The 18,478-nt window shown below is 44.3% G+C and overlaps 1 protein-coding gene across 1 annotated transcript in view; it reads left to right on the top strand.

Annotated features, from left to right (window-relative positions):
• The window catches only part of PCYT2 (phosphate cytidylyltransferase 2, ethanolamine), a 53,607-nt gene that overhangs the window by 15,171 nt on the left and 19,958 nt on the right, over positions 1–18,478 (top strand). The window contains exons 2-6 of the mRNA XM_089669390.1: positions 10,263–10,351; positions 12,632–12,793; positions 15,283–15,349; positions 15,428–15,509; positions 17,304–17,348. Coding sequence (XP_089525516.1) covers positions 10,263–10,351; positions 12,632–12,793; positions 15,283–15,349; positions 15,428–15,509; positions 17,304–17,348 — 445 coding nt within the window. The remainder of the gene's footprint in view (positions 1–10,262; positions 10,352–12,631; positions 12,794–15,282; positions 15,350–15,427; positions 15,510–17,303; positions 17,349–18,478) is intronic.

Below are 18,478 nucleotides of genomic sequence, written 5' to 3'. Positions count from 1 at the left end.
AAATGGCCTCTCACCTCCTCCCTGCGACCCTGCAGGGCCACAGAGCTTAACAGATCCCCACTGAATCAGGATATGCTTCCTCTTGAGTGGATAGTTTCTTTGATGTATCCTCAGTATACAGCTTCCACCTCTCCTATGATATCCTCAGAGGTCAGCTGAGCAGGGTGGACCCCAGCTCAAGCCCCAATAGGACAAAGGAAGCAAAAGACATCCTCCATAGTGTAAAACCGGTTTAATTTAAATGCCAGAAGATAAATGTAGTACACTCACATTTGCCAGGTGAAATAAAGGCTGTTTCCCATGCTATGGGTGTAAGCGTGTGGCTGAAGGAAGTCCTGAGGAAGTCACGGGGTCACGTGACGCAACGCGTCGACGGCAACACGTGGTGATGCACTTACGGTGCGGCGCCATCTTGGTACACCCTTCAGCCACACGCTTACACCCATAGCATGGGAAACAGCCTTTATTTCACCTGGCAAATGTGAGTGTACTACATTTATCTTCTGGCATTTAAATTAAACCGGTTTTACACTATGGAGGATGTCTTTTGCTTCCTTTGTCCTATTGGGGCTTGAGCTGGGGTCCACCCTGCTCAGCTGACCTCTGAGGATATCATAGGAGAGGTGGAAGCTGTATACTGGGGATACATCAAAGAAACTATCCACTCAAGAGGAAGCATATCCTGATTCAGTGGGGATCTGTTAGGCTCTGTGGCCCTGCAGGGTCGCAGGGAGGAGGTGTGAGAGGCCATTTCAGCTGGTTTTGGATTGCACGTGGTGGTGTGCGGGTCCACATACAGTCCATGGATTCTGTATGAGTGGAGGAAATTGACACAGGATCACTGGACTTTATATATATTTATGTGCACTGTGTGCAGGGGTTGCACATCTGTTTTCTATCTCATTTTTTTCAGTTTCATCACGCACATATATTTATTCCTTTTTTATATTTATACAGGATCCCAATATCATGTTATATTTCCTATGGGCCTGATGTTATAGTTGTGTGTTTTAGCGCTACATCATTTTTAGTTTCTTCTGTAGATCACCGAGTAAATACAGTTGTCATTTATGGGCTGCACTTTCCTCACGTTGTCATAACCGGCAACCGTCTCACAGAGCCAACAGTGCCGTCAATCAGCGCTGCCCATCAGTGTAGCATCATCAGTGCTTCCTCATCAATGCCCACCAGTGCTGCCTATCCATGCCACCTCATCAGTGCTGTGTATCAGCGCACCATCATTAGTGCTTCCTCATCAATGCCCACCAGTGCCGCCTTATCAGTGCTGCCTATCGATGCCACTTCTTCAGTGTCCATCAGTGCTGTCTATCCATGCCACCTCATCAGTGCTGTGTATCAGTGCAGCATCATCAGTGCTTCCTCATCAATACCCACCAGTGCCTCCTCATCAGTGCCGCCTACCCACGCCACCTCATCAGTGCAGCATCATCAGTGCTTCCTCATCAATACCCACCAGTGCCTCCTCATCAGTTTCGCCTACCCACGCCACCTCATCAGTGCAGCATCATCAGTGCTTCCTCATCAATACCCACCAGTGCCTCCTCATCAGTGCCACCTATCTACGCCACCTTATCAGTTCTTCCTCATCAACACCCACCAGTGCCTCCTCATCAGTGCCGCCTACCCACGCCACCTCATCAGTGCAGCATCATCAGTGCTTCCTCATCAATACCCACCAGTGCCTCCTCATCAGTGCTGCCTATTCACACCACCTCATCAGTGCAACATCATCAGTGCTCCCTCATCAATGCCCACCAGTGCTGCCTATCCATGCCACCTCATCAGTGCTGTGTATCAGCGCACCATCATCAGTGCTTCCTCATCAATGCCCACCAGTGCCGCCTCATCGGTGCTGCCTATCGATGTCACTTCTTCAGTGTCCATCAGTGCTGCCTATCCATACCACCTCATCAGTGCTGTGTATCCATGCAGCATCATCAGTGCTTCCTCATCAATACCCACCAGTGCCTCCTCATCAGTGCCGCCTATCCACGCCACCTCATCAGTGCAGCATCATCAGTGCTTCCTCATCAATACCCACCAGTGCCTCCTCATCAGTGCCGTCTATCCACGCCACCTCATCAATGCCCACCATTGCCGTCTCATCAGTGTTCCCTATCCATGCTGCCCCATCAGTTCCCATCAGTGCTGTGTATCCGTTCAGCCTCAGCAACGCACATCAGTGAAGGAAAAAAAATGACCTGTATTAAAATTTTGTAATAGAAACAAAGAAAAACTGTTTTTTTCCAAATTGTTTTGCTCTTTTTTTGTTTATAGCGCAACAAAAATAAATCACCCAGCACTGATTACCACCAAAAGAAAGCTCTATATGTGTGAATAAAAATGTCATATGGGTATAGTGTTGCATGACCGCGCAATTGTCGTTCAAAGTGTGAGAGCGCTGAAAGCTGAAAATTGACCTGGGCAGCAAAGGGATAAAAGTGCGCGCTAGGCAAGGGGTTAAGGTGGCAAATAAACGCACCTAGTGCTTTATCTGCATTAAATTGAACCTGTGTTCGGTTTTACAGGAATGAGGTGGCAACCCTAGGCCTTACTTACATTATAAGTTGGTGACAAGGTCTCTTTAAGTGTTTTTTTTTTTATCATGGTTCCATGGCACAATTCATACATGTCACATGTTCCTTGGCAATGTGCGCTAAAAAAATGCAAAAATGTCCACACGTGGGTGTGAATGAGGCTTAGGCAAGGTTCAACGTGACTTTTGTATTGATGGTCCTGGAGGGCAATGTTTTCCCCTATTATAGGTTATGTGAGGTAACAATGGGCGGGGTACTCTCACTAATCCCTGGACTGATGTGCCATAATTATCCCGTATACAATCATATACATCACTAATGCACAACACCTCACAAAATACGGAAATGAAAAATGCAGCAGATTATTGTATTATCCACCGCAGCAACAGTTCACATGCGAAGCATGGTAACCCGTAGCAACCAGATGTTACTTTAGTGTAGTCGGATAAATGAAAGGCCATGTACTGTGCCAGGCAACTAGCATTTTTATGGGGTCAGCAATGGGACTGAGCAACTAGTACTGTATATAGTTTGTAATTTTTTTCCTGACTTTGTTCGTCTACGACTCAGATGTATGCAACCAAAACAAATAGCATTTTCAGAAGAGGGTCAGCAATTGCAACCTACATAGTTCTGCCTTATTAAATAAGCCTGAAGTAACCAGGCCTAGTGCAGAGCAAGAAGTACCAGGTGTAAACTGACTTGTAATTACAGGGCAGTTGTTTCCCATGGCAACCAGCTTCCAACTGCCGTTTCTGCAGTCCAGATCTAAAAAAACAAAGAAAAAAGGATTCTAACTGGTTGCTATGGGCGATGATAAATTAGCACACGTTTCTTACATAGGGACCTATAGCAACCAGGCAGTACAAGACAACCGGTTGCTATGGGCGATGATAAATTAGCACACGATTCTTACATAGGGATCTGTAGCAACCAGGCAGTACAAGACAGACCGTCGCTATTGGCGATGATAAATTATTATTTTTATTTCAGGTACTTGTATACCGCCATCAATTTACACAGCACTTTACATAGATATTGTACATTCACATCAGTCCCTAACCCTCAAGGGGTGTACAATCTAAGGTCCCTAACTCACATTCATACATACACATGCTAGGGCCAATATAGACAGGAGCCAATTCACCTACCAGCATGTCTTTGGAGTGTGGGAGGAAACCGGAGCACCCGAAGGAAACCCACGCAGGCACAGGGAGAACATGCAAACTCCAGGCAGGAGGTGCCATGGTTGGGATTTGAACCAACGACCCTAGTACTGCCTGGAGGAAGGGCTAACCATTTAGCCACTGTGCTGCCCATAAAATTAGCAAAAGCTTCTTACATAGGGACCTATAGCAACCAGGCAGTACAAGATAACTGGTTGCTATGGGCCATGATAAATTAGCACACGTTTATTACATCGGGACCTATAGCAACCAGGCAGTACATGATAACCGGTTGCTATGGGCGATGATAAATTAGCACACGTTTCTTACATAGGGACCTATAGCAACCAGGCAGTACATGAAAAACGGTTGCTATGGGTTACTGCACTGAACATATAGCATGCTGTGTTATTTGTCAGAATATCTGTGGTTGGTGTCCCCTGACAAAGCAAATTGCAATCCAGAGTGGTGTGAGGGAATGAAGACCGTGTGACGTGGCTTTTGGGGTCATGTCAGTACAGAGTCTAATGCTGATTGCACTAATAATGGCTGTGCAGTCCATTGTGAAGTGTTTTGCGGGATTACGTGAGGTGAAAGTAACAAGATACAGGGTCACATCAGGCGATTGGGGTGTAATTGCACGGTGTGATGTAGAATGCAATGAGACGCGGGGTCACATTAGGCAAGTGGGGTGTTAATGCAGGGTTTGCGCTAAAATGTAGTGAGATACGAGGTCATGTCAGGAAATGGGGTGTGAGGTGAAATGCAGTGAGATACGGGGTCACATCAGGCGATTGGGGCGTTATTGCACGGTGTGATGTGAAATGCAGTGAGATATGGGGTCACATCAGGCGATTGGGGCGTTATTGCACGGTGTGATGTGAAATGCAGTGAGATATGGGGTCACATCAGGCGAATGGGGCGTTATTGCACGGTGTGATGTGAAATGCAGTGAGATATGGGGTCACATCAGGCGATTGGGGCGTTATTGCACGGTGTGATGTGAAATGCAGTGAGATATGGGGTCACATCAGGCGAATGGGGCGTTATTGCACGGTGTGATGTGATATGCAGTGAAGATACAGGGTCATATCAGGTATATGGGGTGCGATTGCAGGGTGTGAGGTGAAATGCAGTGAGATATGGGGTCACATCAGGTATATGGGGTATGATTGCAGGGTGTGAGGTGAAATGCAGTGAGTTATGGGGTCACATCAGGTATATGGGGTGCGATTGCAGGGTGTGAGGTGAAATGCAGTGAGATATGGGGTCACATCAGGTATATGGGGTGTGATTGCAGGGTGTGAGGTGAAACACAGATACGGTGCATTTACAATGTATGGGATTAAACTCAGTAACACCCAGATTTACACCCCTTCATAGGGTGTTCTTCCGTTCAAAATAACGGATGTTAACGAATGTGGACATTAACCCTTAGACGTCGAGTGCACGCAAATATGCGGCCTCTCGGCGTCTGGGCCTTGACTCTGAGCGGCCGCATATTTGCGTACCATTTGAAAACACATATCTGCTGAGAGTGCGCTCCCAACACATATGTCCGTGACTCATGGATAGGTCCCGATCTACCCTTGCGATCGGGACTTTTTCCGATCATGTGACTGCTGTAACGGCGAATCATGGCGGTCACATGACCCTAAAACCCCGCATTGTCTCCCGGCTGCTGAAACTATTAAAGGGCCAGGAGGCGACGCCGCAAAGGGGTAAGGGTCCTTTCACACAGGTGTTCCACTTTTTTTCTATCAGTTCATCACGATTATTTTCCAAAATTGGAGCTAAACGGATCAAGACTTCACTTTTTACCTCTGTTTTCATATCCGTTTTTGATCCGTGTACATACGTTTACATCTGTTTTTTTTCATCTGTGTTTGAGCCGTTTACATCTGTTTTTTCACCCATTTTTGAAATGTTTACATCCAGCTTTTTCATCCATTCATGATCCATTAAGATACGTTTTACATCCATTTTTTTTCATCCATTTACATCTGATTTTTTTTATCCATTTACATCCATTTTTTTCATCTGTTATGATCCGTTTACATCCATTTTTCGTCCAGTCTGTTTTTTGTTTTTCTTTACAGAAGAAAAATAGCATTTTGTTCTGTTCAAAAAAATGGATGTTTACTGATGCGAGCAGATGATTACCTGTTTACATCCGCTAGTCCATAGGAGTACATGGGTGTCCGTTTTTCATCCGTAAACGGACAGATGAAAAATGGACATGTGGAACGCCCGTGTGAAAAGGGCCTTATTCTTTAGGCCTCATGCACACTGAATGTGCAGCCCCAGTTTATGCGGCTCCGGTGTTTAGGTGTGAGCAGAAGGCACAGGCACACAGTTCAGCCTGGCTGGGGCTGAAAGCTGCTGCGGTTGGAGTGGGGCGGTGAACTGAGCAGTACTGGGCACTATGCCTGCGGGGCCGAATGTTCTCCACACAAGCAGTCTTGTCATCCCCGGGCGCATACTGCCCAAAACATTAGTATCGCTCAGTGCACCGTCCAGCCACAGCAGCTGTCAGCCTCTCATAGACTTTTACAGGCAGCCGGGAACGGGGCTGGGCAGTGCGCTTGTGCCTTCCGCCCACACCTACACCAAGGTACCCCATGCATCAGGAGCAAATGTCTAGTGTGCATAAGACCTAAAGAAGAAATCACTTTGCTGACCTAACAGATCCCACTTTCCTCCTCTGCAGATGCATACTTACCGAGAACTGACACCCGTGACCAGGGATTGAAGTCCTCTGTCTGTGTGCGCAATGAAGCCTATGGGGCTCATCAACCTCCACCTCCTGCCCATAGACGCAGGGAGACGGTCCCCATAGACTTCTATCGGATTCTAGTGCACAAGCCTGAAACGGAAATCGGAAGACTTGCGGATCGGAATGTAAACGATCCCCGGAGACTGCGGGCATCGGCATCAGTATGCATGTGAAAAGGGGGGTCTGTTAGATCAGCGGATGTCCTGGAGCTGCGTATACCACCGATAAACATGATTGGGTGAATGCTACTGGATGCAGCGATGTAAAGTACGGCACGCACACAGCTGGAATTCCCCAAACGCAGGCAGTGTGCAGGCACTATTTTATAGTGTATAGCTGCGTATAGCCGCCTTCCCACATTCATGGCTGTATACAGCTCCTGGACATTCGAGGTTCCAGAAATACGCAACGCCTTTAGGCCCCTTTCCCACGGGCGTTCCGTTTTTTTCATTAATTCAGTCACGTTTTTTCCACAAAAAACAGATCAGTTCACATCAGTTTTTTAGCAGTTCATGTCAGTTTACATCAGTTTTTTATCCATTTTTCATCAGTTTACATTTTTTTTTCGTCTGTTTACATCAGTTTTGCACCTGTTTACATACGTTTTCGTCGGTTTACATCAGTTTCGTCCGTTTATATCCGTGTATATCCGTTTTTGTGTTTACATCTGTTTTTTTATCCATTTTTGTCCATTTTCATCCGTTTACATCCATTTTTCATCTGTTTATATCCATTTGTATCCGTATACATCCGTTTATGTGTTTACATCCTTTTTTTATCAGTTTTTGTCCATTTTCATCCGTTTACATCAGTTTTCATCCGTTTCCATCCATTTTTCATCCGTTTACATTAGTTTTTGTGTTTACATCCGTTTTTTATATGTTTTTGTCCATTTTCATTCATTTACATCAGTTTTCATCCATTTACATCCGCTTTTGTTTTTACATCCAGTTTTGCACCTGTTTACATCAGTTTTGCTCCTGTTTACATACGTTTTCGTCGGTTTACATCAGTTTCGTCCGTTTAGATCCGTGTATATCCGTTTTTGTGTTTACATCTGTTTTTTTAATCCATTTTTGTCCATTTTCATCCGTTTACATCCATTTTTCATCTGTTTATATCCATTTGCATCCGTATACATCCGTTTATGTGTTTACATCCTTTTTTTATACATTTTTGTCCATTTTCATCCATTTACATCCGTTTTTCATCCGTTTACATCAGTTTTTGTCCTTTTGCATCCGTCTTTGTGTTTATATCCTTTTTTTTAATCCATCTTTGTTCATTTTCATCCGTTTACATCCGTTTTTTGTCTGTTTACATCCTTTTTCATCTGTTCCGTTTTTCTTCCGTTCAAAAAAAAACGGATGTTAACGGATGATCATCTGTTTACATACGCTAGTCCATAGAAATACATGGGTGTCCGTTTTTCATCCGTGAACGGAGAGATGAAAAACGGACATATGGAACGCCCGTGTGAAAGGGGCCTTACTCTGAATGGGCAACTGTGCACATGAAATTCTAAAAGACATACGCACACATTCATATTGAGGTACCAACCTGAGGATGGGACCCTACAAGCATTTTCTTTAGATGGTTCCATGTATGTTCGCTGTTTTATTTTTTTCCTGCAAAACTCAAGCTAAGACCTTGTTCCTATGTGGCGTATAATACAGTGCGCTTGTGCAAGATGTTCTATGCATGCCCATGCAGGCAGTCCCATTGAGTCCTATTGGGACGCAGTGGCCACGCAGACATAGCCGCTGTGTCCCAATATGATGTCAGTGTGGGTCCCTGAACGCAGACAGTGTGAGTTTAAGGGACCCGCACCTACACGGCTGTCATATTGGGACACAGCAGCTGTGTCTGTGTAGCTACTGTGACCCAGTAAACATGAATGGGCATGCACGGAAAACTTGCGCATCCCTGTGCGGGTAAGCACAGCCCTGCACTGGCGTACGGTATTGTACGCCCAATATGAATGAGGCCTAAACATCCAGTTGTACAGCTCCAAAAAACCAGTGGTTTTCAAATTTTCAACTTCTTGGCAATGGTGACGATCGTCAGTCATGCCTGTTCAATGGGTGTTGGCTTTTCATCCATATTGGGAGAGTGCATGACAAGCTGACTACTATTGAGAAAACGGACGCCGCTCAAACCAGCGCAACGAATCCGATGTATAGGATGGCCTCAGCCGCTACTCCGCCCTTGACGTGTTTCGCTCCGCTTGGTCACAGAAGTTGGTGGCAAGTATGGTAAACATTTGGGTTACAGACAGTTGTCACCGCACAACAGGAAATGCCTGAACAGGAAACTGCATGGCAGGATCACCAGGGACTCTTTAGGACTGGCTCACATCTGAAAGCGCATCAAAGATGCAGCATGCAAAAGTATTAAAAAAACCTTTTTTATCGCACTGCATCTAAAATGCACATAAAACGCACAGGTGTGAACAGAGCCTTACAAAAAAGCTGCATGTTTAGAAAGATTAAAAGCAATTATTGAAATTCCATTGATACGCTTCAAGTGTCACCTTTTCAGAAAAGGTGTTTTTGCTACCATTGATGAAAATATTCGCTTTCAATGTGCTTAAGAACCTGCAAGAAAATATGACTACTACAGGAAGAGTCAGTTCCCTAGCACAGCTACAACTCCTCCCTATTGTCACATCATAGCCCTCTCCTCTTTCTAGGAGTGTCTAATTACTGTCTGTGCTGGCCCAGCTCCTCTGCCCCTTCTTTACATAACCTTTTATATAGCTGCCAGGAAAGGACTGAAGGGAACAATATAGAGTGCACTTGAGTGACAGCTCTGAATCTGCTGGGGTTGCTGACATTGCGCCTAACAACAATCTTGGGGTTTTTAGATGTCTGCACAAGGAGGGCTTTAACGTTTAACCTCTAGGCGCCGGCCGAATGCAAATATGCGGCCTCCCGGCATCTGGGCCGCACATTTGCGTTCTATTAAAAAAACACGTGCTGAGAGCGCACACACGTTCGGTACTCACGGAAAGGTCCCGATCTCCTTCGATCGGGACCTTTCCCGATCATGTGACAGCGAATCATGGTGGTAACATGACCCTAAAACCCTGCCCCGCCTCCTGTCTTCTGGAACCCTTAAAGGGCCGGGAGGCGTCGACACCAAGGGGTTAAACACCATGTATAAAAAACACTAAATGCTCATATAATCTTATGGTAAGATTGTTTTTTGAAATTAATGGTAACAGGGTCTCTTTAAGCCCTGGTTCACTTCTCTGCGGGCCGTGATTTGCACGGGCACGAGAGCTCCATTCATTTGAATGGACTCTCGTGCCCCGGGATATGCAAAGAAGAAGTTCCTGCACTACTTTGGAAATCGCAGTCCGCATGGGAACTGTGGCTCCCAGTATGGTTGTGATTTCCAGTGCGGGCAGCGTTCCATTAGAATTAATGGCACCCACCCACGAGTCCCGTATTCCTCTGTGTTGGTGGTGCTGCTACAGGTATTTGTGCGGATCCCGTAGCGGCACCACTCTCACAGATGTGAACCGAAGGTTAGGGTAAGATTAGTTTATTTCCGGTTCTGGATGAAATGAATGATCTTGTTGCACTGAGTTTAATTCACATGAGTATTTAAAATTATTCCACTCCAGCAGAAGTCAGTGGGATCATTGTGTGCTTCCATACCCCCGCTGTAGCTGCCAGCCATTCTCTGTTGAACTGTCCTAGCTGGGCTTTTGTGTGGGTATCTCAATGACATTCTTCTCTTTCTTTTGTTCTTCAGCTATGACATGGTTCATTATGGACATTCCAACCAACTCCGTCAGGCACGGGCCATGGGGGATTACTTGATCGTTGGTGTGCACACAGATGGTAAGTGTTGAGATCGCTGTGCTCAGTGCATGCTTGTGACCCCCCCCAGCCTTTGATCTGCCGGAATGCAGCCATGCAAGAGAAGAGAGAGGGTAGTGGTCATGTCTCTTGCACCACTTGTCATGGAGTTATGGAGGTGCTCTACATCTTCAGCTTTCAAAAGCGTAAGTTCTAGTCTACTTGGGCTTTTAAGATCAAGTAAAACATAAAATGAAAAAAGTAACAAAGGTGCAGAAAAAAAAAAAAAAAAAGATAATATATTGTAGCTTATTAGTTTTCAAAATTTTTTTCATCATACCCTCTATACTCCACTTCTGTACATACAAGCCGCCGTCATATCCTCCATACTCCACTCCTGTACATACTGGCCTCCGTCATATCCTCCATACTCCACTCCTGTACGTACTGCTCATTGTCATACCCTCCATACTCCACTTCTGTACGTACTGGCCTCCGTCATATCCTCCATACTTCACTCCTGTACGTACTGGCCTCTGTCATACTCTCCATACTCCACTCCTGTACATACTGCCCATCCTCATACCCTCCACATTCCACTCCTGTACATACTGCTCATTGTCATGCCTGCCATACTCCACTCCTGTACATACTGCTCATCCTCATACCCTCCATACTCCACTCCTGTACGTACTGCTCATTGTCATACCCGCCATACTCCACTCCTGTACATACTGCTCATCCTCATACCCTCCATACTCCACTCCTGTACGTACTGCTCATTGTCATACCCGCCATACTTCACTCTTGTACATGCTGGCTCTGTCATACCCTCCATACGCCACTCCTGTACATACTGCCCATCGTCATACTCTCCATACTCCACTCCTGTACATACTGGCCTCTGTCATACTCTCCATACTCCACTCCTGTACATACTGCTCATTGTCATACCCGCCATACTCCACTCCTGTACATACTGGCTCTGTCATACCCTCCATATTCCACTCCTGTACATACTGGCTCTGTCATATCCACCATAGTCCACTCCTTTACATACTGCCCATCCTCATACCCTCCATACTCCAATCCTGTACATACTGGTCACTGTCATACCCTCCATACTCCACTCCTGTACATACTGCTCATTGTCTTACCCGCCATACTCCGCTCCTGTACATACTGGCTCTGTCATACCCACCATAGTCCACTCCTTTACATACTGCCCATCGTCATACCCTCCATACTCCACTCCTGTACATACTGTTTATTGTCATACTCTCCATACTCCACTCCTGTACATACTGGCCTCTGTCATACCCACCATAGTCCACTCCGTTACATACTGCCCATCGTCATACCCTCCATACTCCACTCCTGTACATACTGTTTATTGTCATACTCTCCATACTCCACTCCTGTACATACTGGCCTCTGTCATACACTCCAGACTCCACTCCTGTACATACTGCTCATTGTCATACCCTCCATACTCCATTCCTATACATACTGGCCTCTGTCATACCCTCCAGACTCCACTCCTGTACATACTGCTCATTGTCATACCCTCCATACTCCACTCCTGTACATACTGGCCTCTGTCATACCTTCCATACTCCACTCCTGTACATACTGGCCTCTGTCATACCCTCCATACTTCACTCCTGTACATATTGCTCATTGTCATACCCTCCATACTCCACTCCTGTACATACTGGCCTCTGTCATACCCTCCAGACTCCACTCCTGTACATACTGCTCATTGTCATACCCGCCATACTCCACTCCTGTACATACTGGCCTCTGTCATACCTTCCATACTCCACTCCTGTACATACTGGCCTCTGTCATACCCTCCATACTTCACTCCTGTACATACTGCTCATTGTCATACCCTCCAGACTCCACTCCTGTACATACTGCTCATTGTCATACCCTCCATACTCCATTCCTATACATACTGGCCTCCGTCATACCCTCCAGACTCCACTCCTGTACATACTGCTCATTGTCATACCCTCCATACTCCACTCCTGTACATACTGGCCTCTGTCATACCTTCCATACTCCACTCCTGTATATACTGGCCTCTGTCATACCCTCCATACTTCACTTCTGTACATACTGGCCATTGGCATACCCCCTGCACTCTTCTCCTGCCCCTTCTGTCCTCTGTCACACCCTCTACTCTCTTTTCGTGCACATAGTGCCATAAGACACTTCTTTAGCCATGTTTGTTATATCCCCAACCTTTCCTGTCCTGGAACAGATCCAATTTTGCTAGTTCATAATAATAAAACAATATTTTTCATCTTTCTTCAGAAGAAATATCCCGTCACAAAGGGCCGCCAGTCTTCACCCAAGAAGAGCGGTACAAGATGGTGCGTGCCATTAAGTGGGTGGATGAGATTGTGCCTGGAGCCCCCTACGTGACCACACTGGACACCCTGGACAAATATAACTGTGACTTCTGTGTCCACGGAAGTGAGTAGATTACTCCAGTACTGACCATGACAGTCCCTGCAAAACACACAGTGTAATACATTATACAAAACACATTGTATAATAAAACAAGGCAAAGGGGAGTGATGTGCAAAGTGCAGTAACCCGAAGGAACCAATCAGACTTTACTCTTTAGCAGCCTGAAGAATGAAAGGTGAATTCTGATTGGTCAGTGTCAATTACTGCACTGCCTTCTTAAAATTACTATTATTATTATTACTGTGTGAGTATTAAACAGCTACTATTCTTTTTGTGTGATTTTACTGTGCATTTTTAGCAGTAAATTTAGAAAATGATTGGAACTGAGCCAAATTTAGAACCTCTGTTAGGTTTTTTTTTTTTTTTTTTTGCTGTATGTGTCCCTGTTTTCTGCTTCTTCGTGTTTCAGGAATACAAGAAGTAGACACAACCGGCAATAAAAATCCAGCAGAGGTTGTAACCCTGCTCTACTCTACCAATTTCAGTTCTTTCATTTCTGTGTCAGCAATGGAGATATTCTTCTCACTTTTTGTTTCGGGGACACAACAGGAAATAAATAGAAATTTCCCCAGGATATCAGAGTAAAATCATGACAGAGGTTGCAGTCCTTCCCCTTTTAAAAAAAATTAAATAAAGAGAGGCTTTTGCAGGAAGTGCACACAATAAAACAGTTTTGGCAGGAAATGCACACAATAAAACAGTTTTGGCAGGAAATGCACACAATAAAGCTAAAATTATGTGGACTATCCATCAAAATATTGTTTTCAGGTGCACAAAGCCAGCTCCATAAAGACATGGTTTGACCAGTTTCATATGGAGAAACTTGAATGGCCTGCACTGAGCCCAGACCTCACCCTTGCTGAACACCTTTGGAATGAATTGGAACTCCTTTTTCACGCCTGGTCTTTTCCTCCAACATTAGTACCTGACCTCACAAATGGTCTTTTGGCTGAATGGGCACAGATTCCTACAGACACAATGTTGGGGAAAGCCTTTCCAGAAGAGTGGAGAGGGGGACCAACTCTGTATAAATACCCATTGTTATGGAATTGGATATCTCACAAGTTCATAAAGTGTGATTGTCATATTTCCTTGGTTAAAGTCCCTGTCAGTGCACAATGCATGCACATTCCCCCAGGTTTTATCTCTATAAAATCTTGCAAGTACAGAAAAATACCTACTGATCTGCCAGAAATGCTCTCAGGTCCCAAGTCCTGTTGTGGACTAACAACAGACAGGATTTTGTGGACTGAGTGGTGTCAGCCTTTCCCAGTAGTCTTTTGCTAAACTACTCAAACCCTCTCACCCTCCTCATTTCTTCATCATAAATAGTAATTATTCTGTAGCTGAAGCTGAACTGCAGAAATTCAGCTACTTTGTAAAATGTGCTATATTAGTTGGGGTTAAGTTTAACAAGGTGCATGCCACCTCATGGACTTCTTTATTGTACAGTTTACATTTTTTCTGAGTGCCAGGAGCATAGCTATCAATATGCTGCGGGCACTCTGACACTAGACTTTCTGGTCTCAACTCCTGAGGCTGCATGCAGCCACTGTGTCTACCCCTGCCCTCCTCCTGTCCAGTCACAGAGCACCTTGTATTATGTAAACTCACTCAAAGAATACAAAGGCTCCTGTGAATGAACAGCACAGGGCAGGGGCTGGCAGAGATGCTGTGTATGAAAACACAGGGAGTGTAGTGATAGCTGCATTCCTGGAGCTCCATAAAACCATCAGATATAAATTAAATAGATAAGTCCACGATGTGGCATGCACCTGGTTAGACTTAACTCCTACTATGCCAGCACATTTTACAAAGTGGCTAAATTCTTGGAGTTCAGCTTTAAAATTGAAGTGCAGGATTCCAAAATAACAAACATACATACTTACCTAGATGGCTGCAGCTGTCCCCCTGTCTACACTGAGAACTGAGTGATCAAAGACTGCTGATCGCTCAGTTCTTGTATCCGGTCTGTGGTCTGCCTCACCAATGCTCACTGGAGCACCGTGGAGGGGGTGGGAGCAGCTGGCTCAGGCTCTCAGTGACATGCTGAGAAGCTGAGCCAGCTGCCAATCAAGTACCTGGGTGCATCCCGACATTATTGTAGGGATCCCTGCAGAGCCTGTACTGGCTGTGTGGTATCAGCCGACAGTGAGCTTTAGTCCACTGTCGGTTGAATCTGGGTCACAGGAGTGCAGAAGAGCTTTGGCCATACATCTCCTTTAAAGATAAGAACTAGAAAGCTAATTAGACTCTGAGCTAACACAGGAAGTATTCACAGGACAGCTCTGAATTTCTGGCCGAATCAACAGGTATTTGTTTGCACTTATTGAACAGATATAACAAAACACTTTTAATGGTATATTTAACAGACCAAAAAGGTAGCAAATAATAAAAGCACATTTTTAGGTTTTACATACATTTTATTTTAACTTTTCTTCTATCGGGCTGAATGACTGTATAATATTTCATGCCATTGCCTTGCATTGCAGATGACATTACACTGACGGTGGATGGTAAGGATACCTATGAGGAGGTGAAGAATGCTCAGCGATACAGGTTAGTAGCAGTCTAGGGATTTAATTGGATAGAAGGTTGTATGAGAAGTGTTGACCAGTCATGGTTTATGTTGTCTAGGGAATGCCAGCGCACTCAAGGGGTGTCCACCACAGACCTAGTAGGCCGGATGCTGCTCATGACAAAGGCCCATCACAGTGTGGTAAGTACTGGGCCCGCTGGGTGGGTGACATAAATGCGGGTCTCTGGGATTGTGAGCACATTCCTGAGTTTCTGCTTCTCCTTCTTTTTTATAACACACTCAGATACAGAGGAAGACCTTGCATAGATATCACAGTGCCTTGTGTGTTGAAACTCAACTGAAATATAAAATCATATTTTTACCTTACGGTTCAAATCCAGGCTGTTTTTAGATGTACCTTTGCATTTGGGTCCCCTCCCTGCACTACATGGGTTAATTGCTCATTACATACAAAAGCAACCTGGAGTTGGGCTTTAAAAACCGATCTTCCATGAAAATGAAAGTTCTGCTTTACTCACAGCCGTCCATCCTCCAAATATAAATAAACTTGCACAGTGGCTAAATGGATAGCACTTGCACCTGGCAGTACTAGGTTCGTTGGTTCGAATCCCAGCCACAGCACCTCCTGCCTGGAGTTTGCATGTTCTCCCTGTGCCTGCGTGGGTTTCCTCCGGGTACTCAGGTTTCCTCCCACTGTCCAAATGACATGCTGGTAGTTTAATTGGATCCTGTCTAAATTGGCCCTTGTATATGAATGTAAGTTAGGGACCTTAGATTGTATGCCCCTAGAGGGTTAGGGACTGATGTGAATGTATAATATATATGTAAAGTGCTGTGTAAATTGATGGCGCTATATAAGTACCTATAATAAATAAACTTAAAGGCTATTGAAAATTGTATCAGTAAAAAAGAAATACCTTGGCCCACTATAAGACATTTCAGGGAGGCGCAAGTGTGGTCCTCCCTTTAAAATAGCTGGACGCTCAAAATAGTGGTAGAACATGCCCCAGCTAGGGGCTGGATTGCATTCTCGTGGGATTTTGAGCACCCAGCTCTCCCAGGAAGCATTGGAATGGAAATAACAATTATAAGCATCAAATTAAAAAACTAAAACTGAAGTTTAACTATTAAAAAAAAAATCCCTACAGGTGCAGTTACATCACATACTTGTAATGAAGGATGTCCCACTTGTGCAGGCATCTGGATCCTTTAGAAATCTTCTCTGCAGGGATGCCTGTCCTCTTCCTGGCTCTGAACTTCTGGCCCTGCAATAGTTAATAGCTTTGGGTCTTCCATCAGAACAGTAGTAAGGTGGTCCGATGGAGGCAGTTAGTAGATCCTATAAAAATGATCAGAGTTTTTTATTTTTTTACAATCATGGCTGGAAAAACTAATCAGAAGGGATTGAAAACTACAATTTATGGGTTGATTCATCTCGGATTTGATGGGAGTATGAAATAATTGTATGAAACAATTATATATAATGTCCATGATGAACTTTACAGCTGAATTCCAGGCAAACATATTTAAACACCGATTAAAGACATACAGTATATTTTTACATGTCAGAAGATTTGTATTTCTGTCCATTCAGTCTTGAGATTTACACAGCTCTGCTGCACAGCACATCCCTGTCTAGCAGGACAGAATGTACAATTTTTCTCTACTGGGATGAGAGAGGGTGGAGTGGGGTCTTGTCCCACCCCCAGCCTGTGACTGGACAGTGAAAGGAGAAGCAGCCAACAAATGAATTCATCTATCTGTCCCTTAGCTCTCTTTTCTTATCAGCATGTCCCTGGTTAGCACATGAGCACTCCACCATAACTGTGTTCATGAATTCAGAGCTGCTTCAAGTTGTGCCTTTTACATCTGCTTAGAGTTCATCTCTATGGAGAGTGGAAATAGTCCTACCTTGTCAATTTATTATACCCAGCCTGTCATAACCATTTGACTCATTTACTATTCCTCTTACAGGAAGCTACTCAAGATTATAAGCGACACCAAGACAACTTCGGTAAGGTAAGTAGAGTTTATTGCAAGGGTGAGTGACACTCTGGATATTGGGTTCCTCAGCTCCTTCAGGTGCTGTGTATTCCAATACCAAACTCATTTGGCAAAAAACATAATTATTTATTTTCATTGACACCTGATTTTCAACAGTGCCTAGCAGAGAGACAGAAAGGAGGTAGGAGGAGAAGAAGAAACCGAGGGATGAGATAGGGAAGAGATTATTATGAAATATCTTTTTAGGAAAAAAAGGAAATCTTTACCTTTCATATCTTTTTTTTGGATATTTTGTGGATTTTTTGGATTAGCAGTGTTTTGTATCAGAGCATCAGAAAGGGAGAACTGTTTTATTTCCTGCTAACAACCAATTAAATTGTTCCTTGAAATCATCCGGTTCAAGGAGATAAGTTGGTTTCAGTAGAGATATTCCCTCACTCTTTTTAACTTTGGCCCTTTTTCACCTGTTTTTCTTTCTTGGTCTACATGCTGAAATCCCTGCAGACACATAGGGGGAGATTTACTAAGAGCGGAGCACACAGAATCTAGTGCAGCTCTGCATAGTAAACAGTCCGCTTCCAGGTTTTATTGTCAAAGCTTAATTGAACCAGCTAAAGTTAGAAGCTGATTGGCTGTGATTCTTTCTTGGTCTGCATTCTGAAATCCCCACAGACACATATTGCATATTTTTTTTAAAATTGAATTGAAATTCGCGCTGTGGTCTAAAAAGAGGTAAAGGGGAAAAAAACCCACATAAGCAGCCACCACAATATTACAGGTTACAATACAAGCAATATATATATATATATATATATATATATATATGAAAGTGCGGAACTAAAACCAAATTCAGCAATATGATAAACATAAATGTCCAATCCAAAAGGCTTGAAACATGTAAGAAAAAAGGTCCCTCTGACAAGGATCCACAGCAGTCATATAGATTTCCCAGAAACCAGCATAAGGAAAAAAGGAAGAAATCCTTCACCAACACCGATCAGACTGCCTCTTACCGGATAATAATGACCCCCAATTAAGGAAAGGTCAAAATACGCTGTGTGATCTCTAGGAGCAAGCCGTAAGCTTGTGAGTTCTTTAGATCTGGATCTCCAACCTAAAATGACTCTGGGCTGAACATCATGAAT

This window comes from Staurois parvus, unplaced genomic scaffold, assembly GCF_062004578.1.
Source record: "Staurois parvus isolate SC_StPar_1 unplaced genomic scaffold, SC_StPar_1.0 ptg000003l, whole genome shotgun sequence".
In the NCBI taxonomy this organism is placed as follows: domain Eukaryota; kingdom Metazoa; phylum Chordata; class Amphibia; order Anura; family Ranidae; genus Staurois; species Staurois parvus.
The sequence above is the reverse complement of the archived record's forward strand: the minus strand, read 5'-3'. Positions and strand labels throughout refer to the sequence as shown.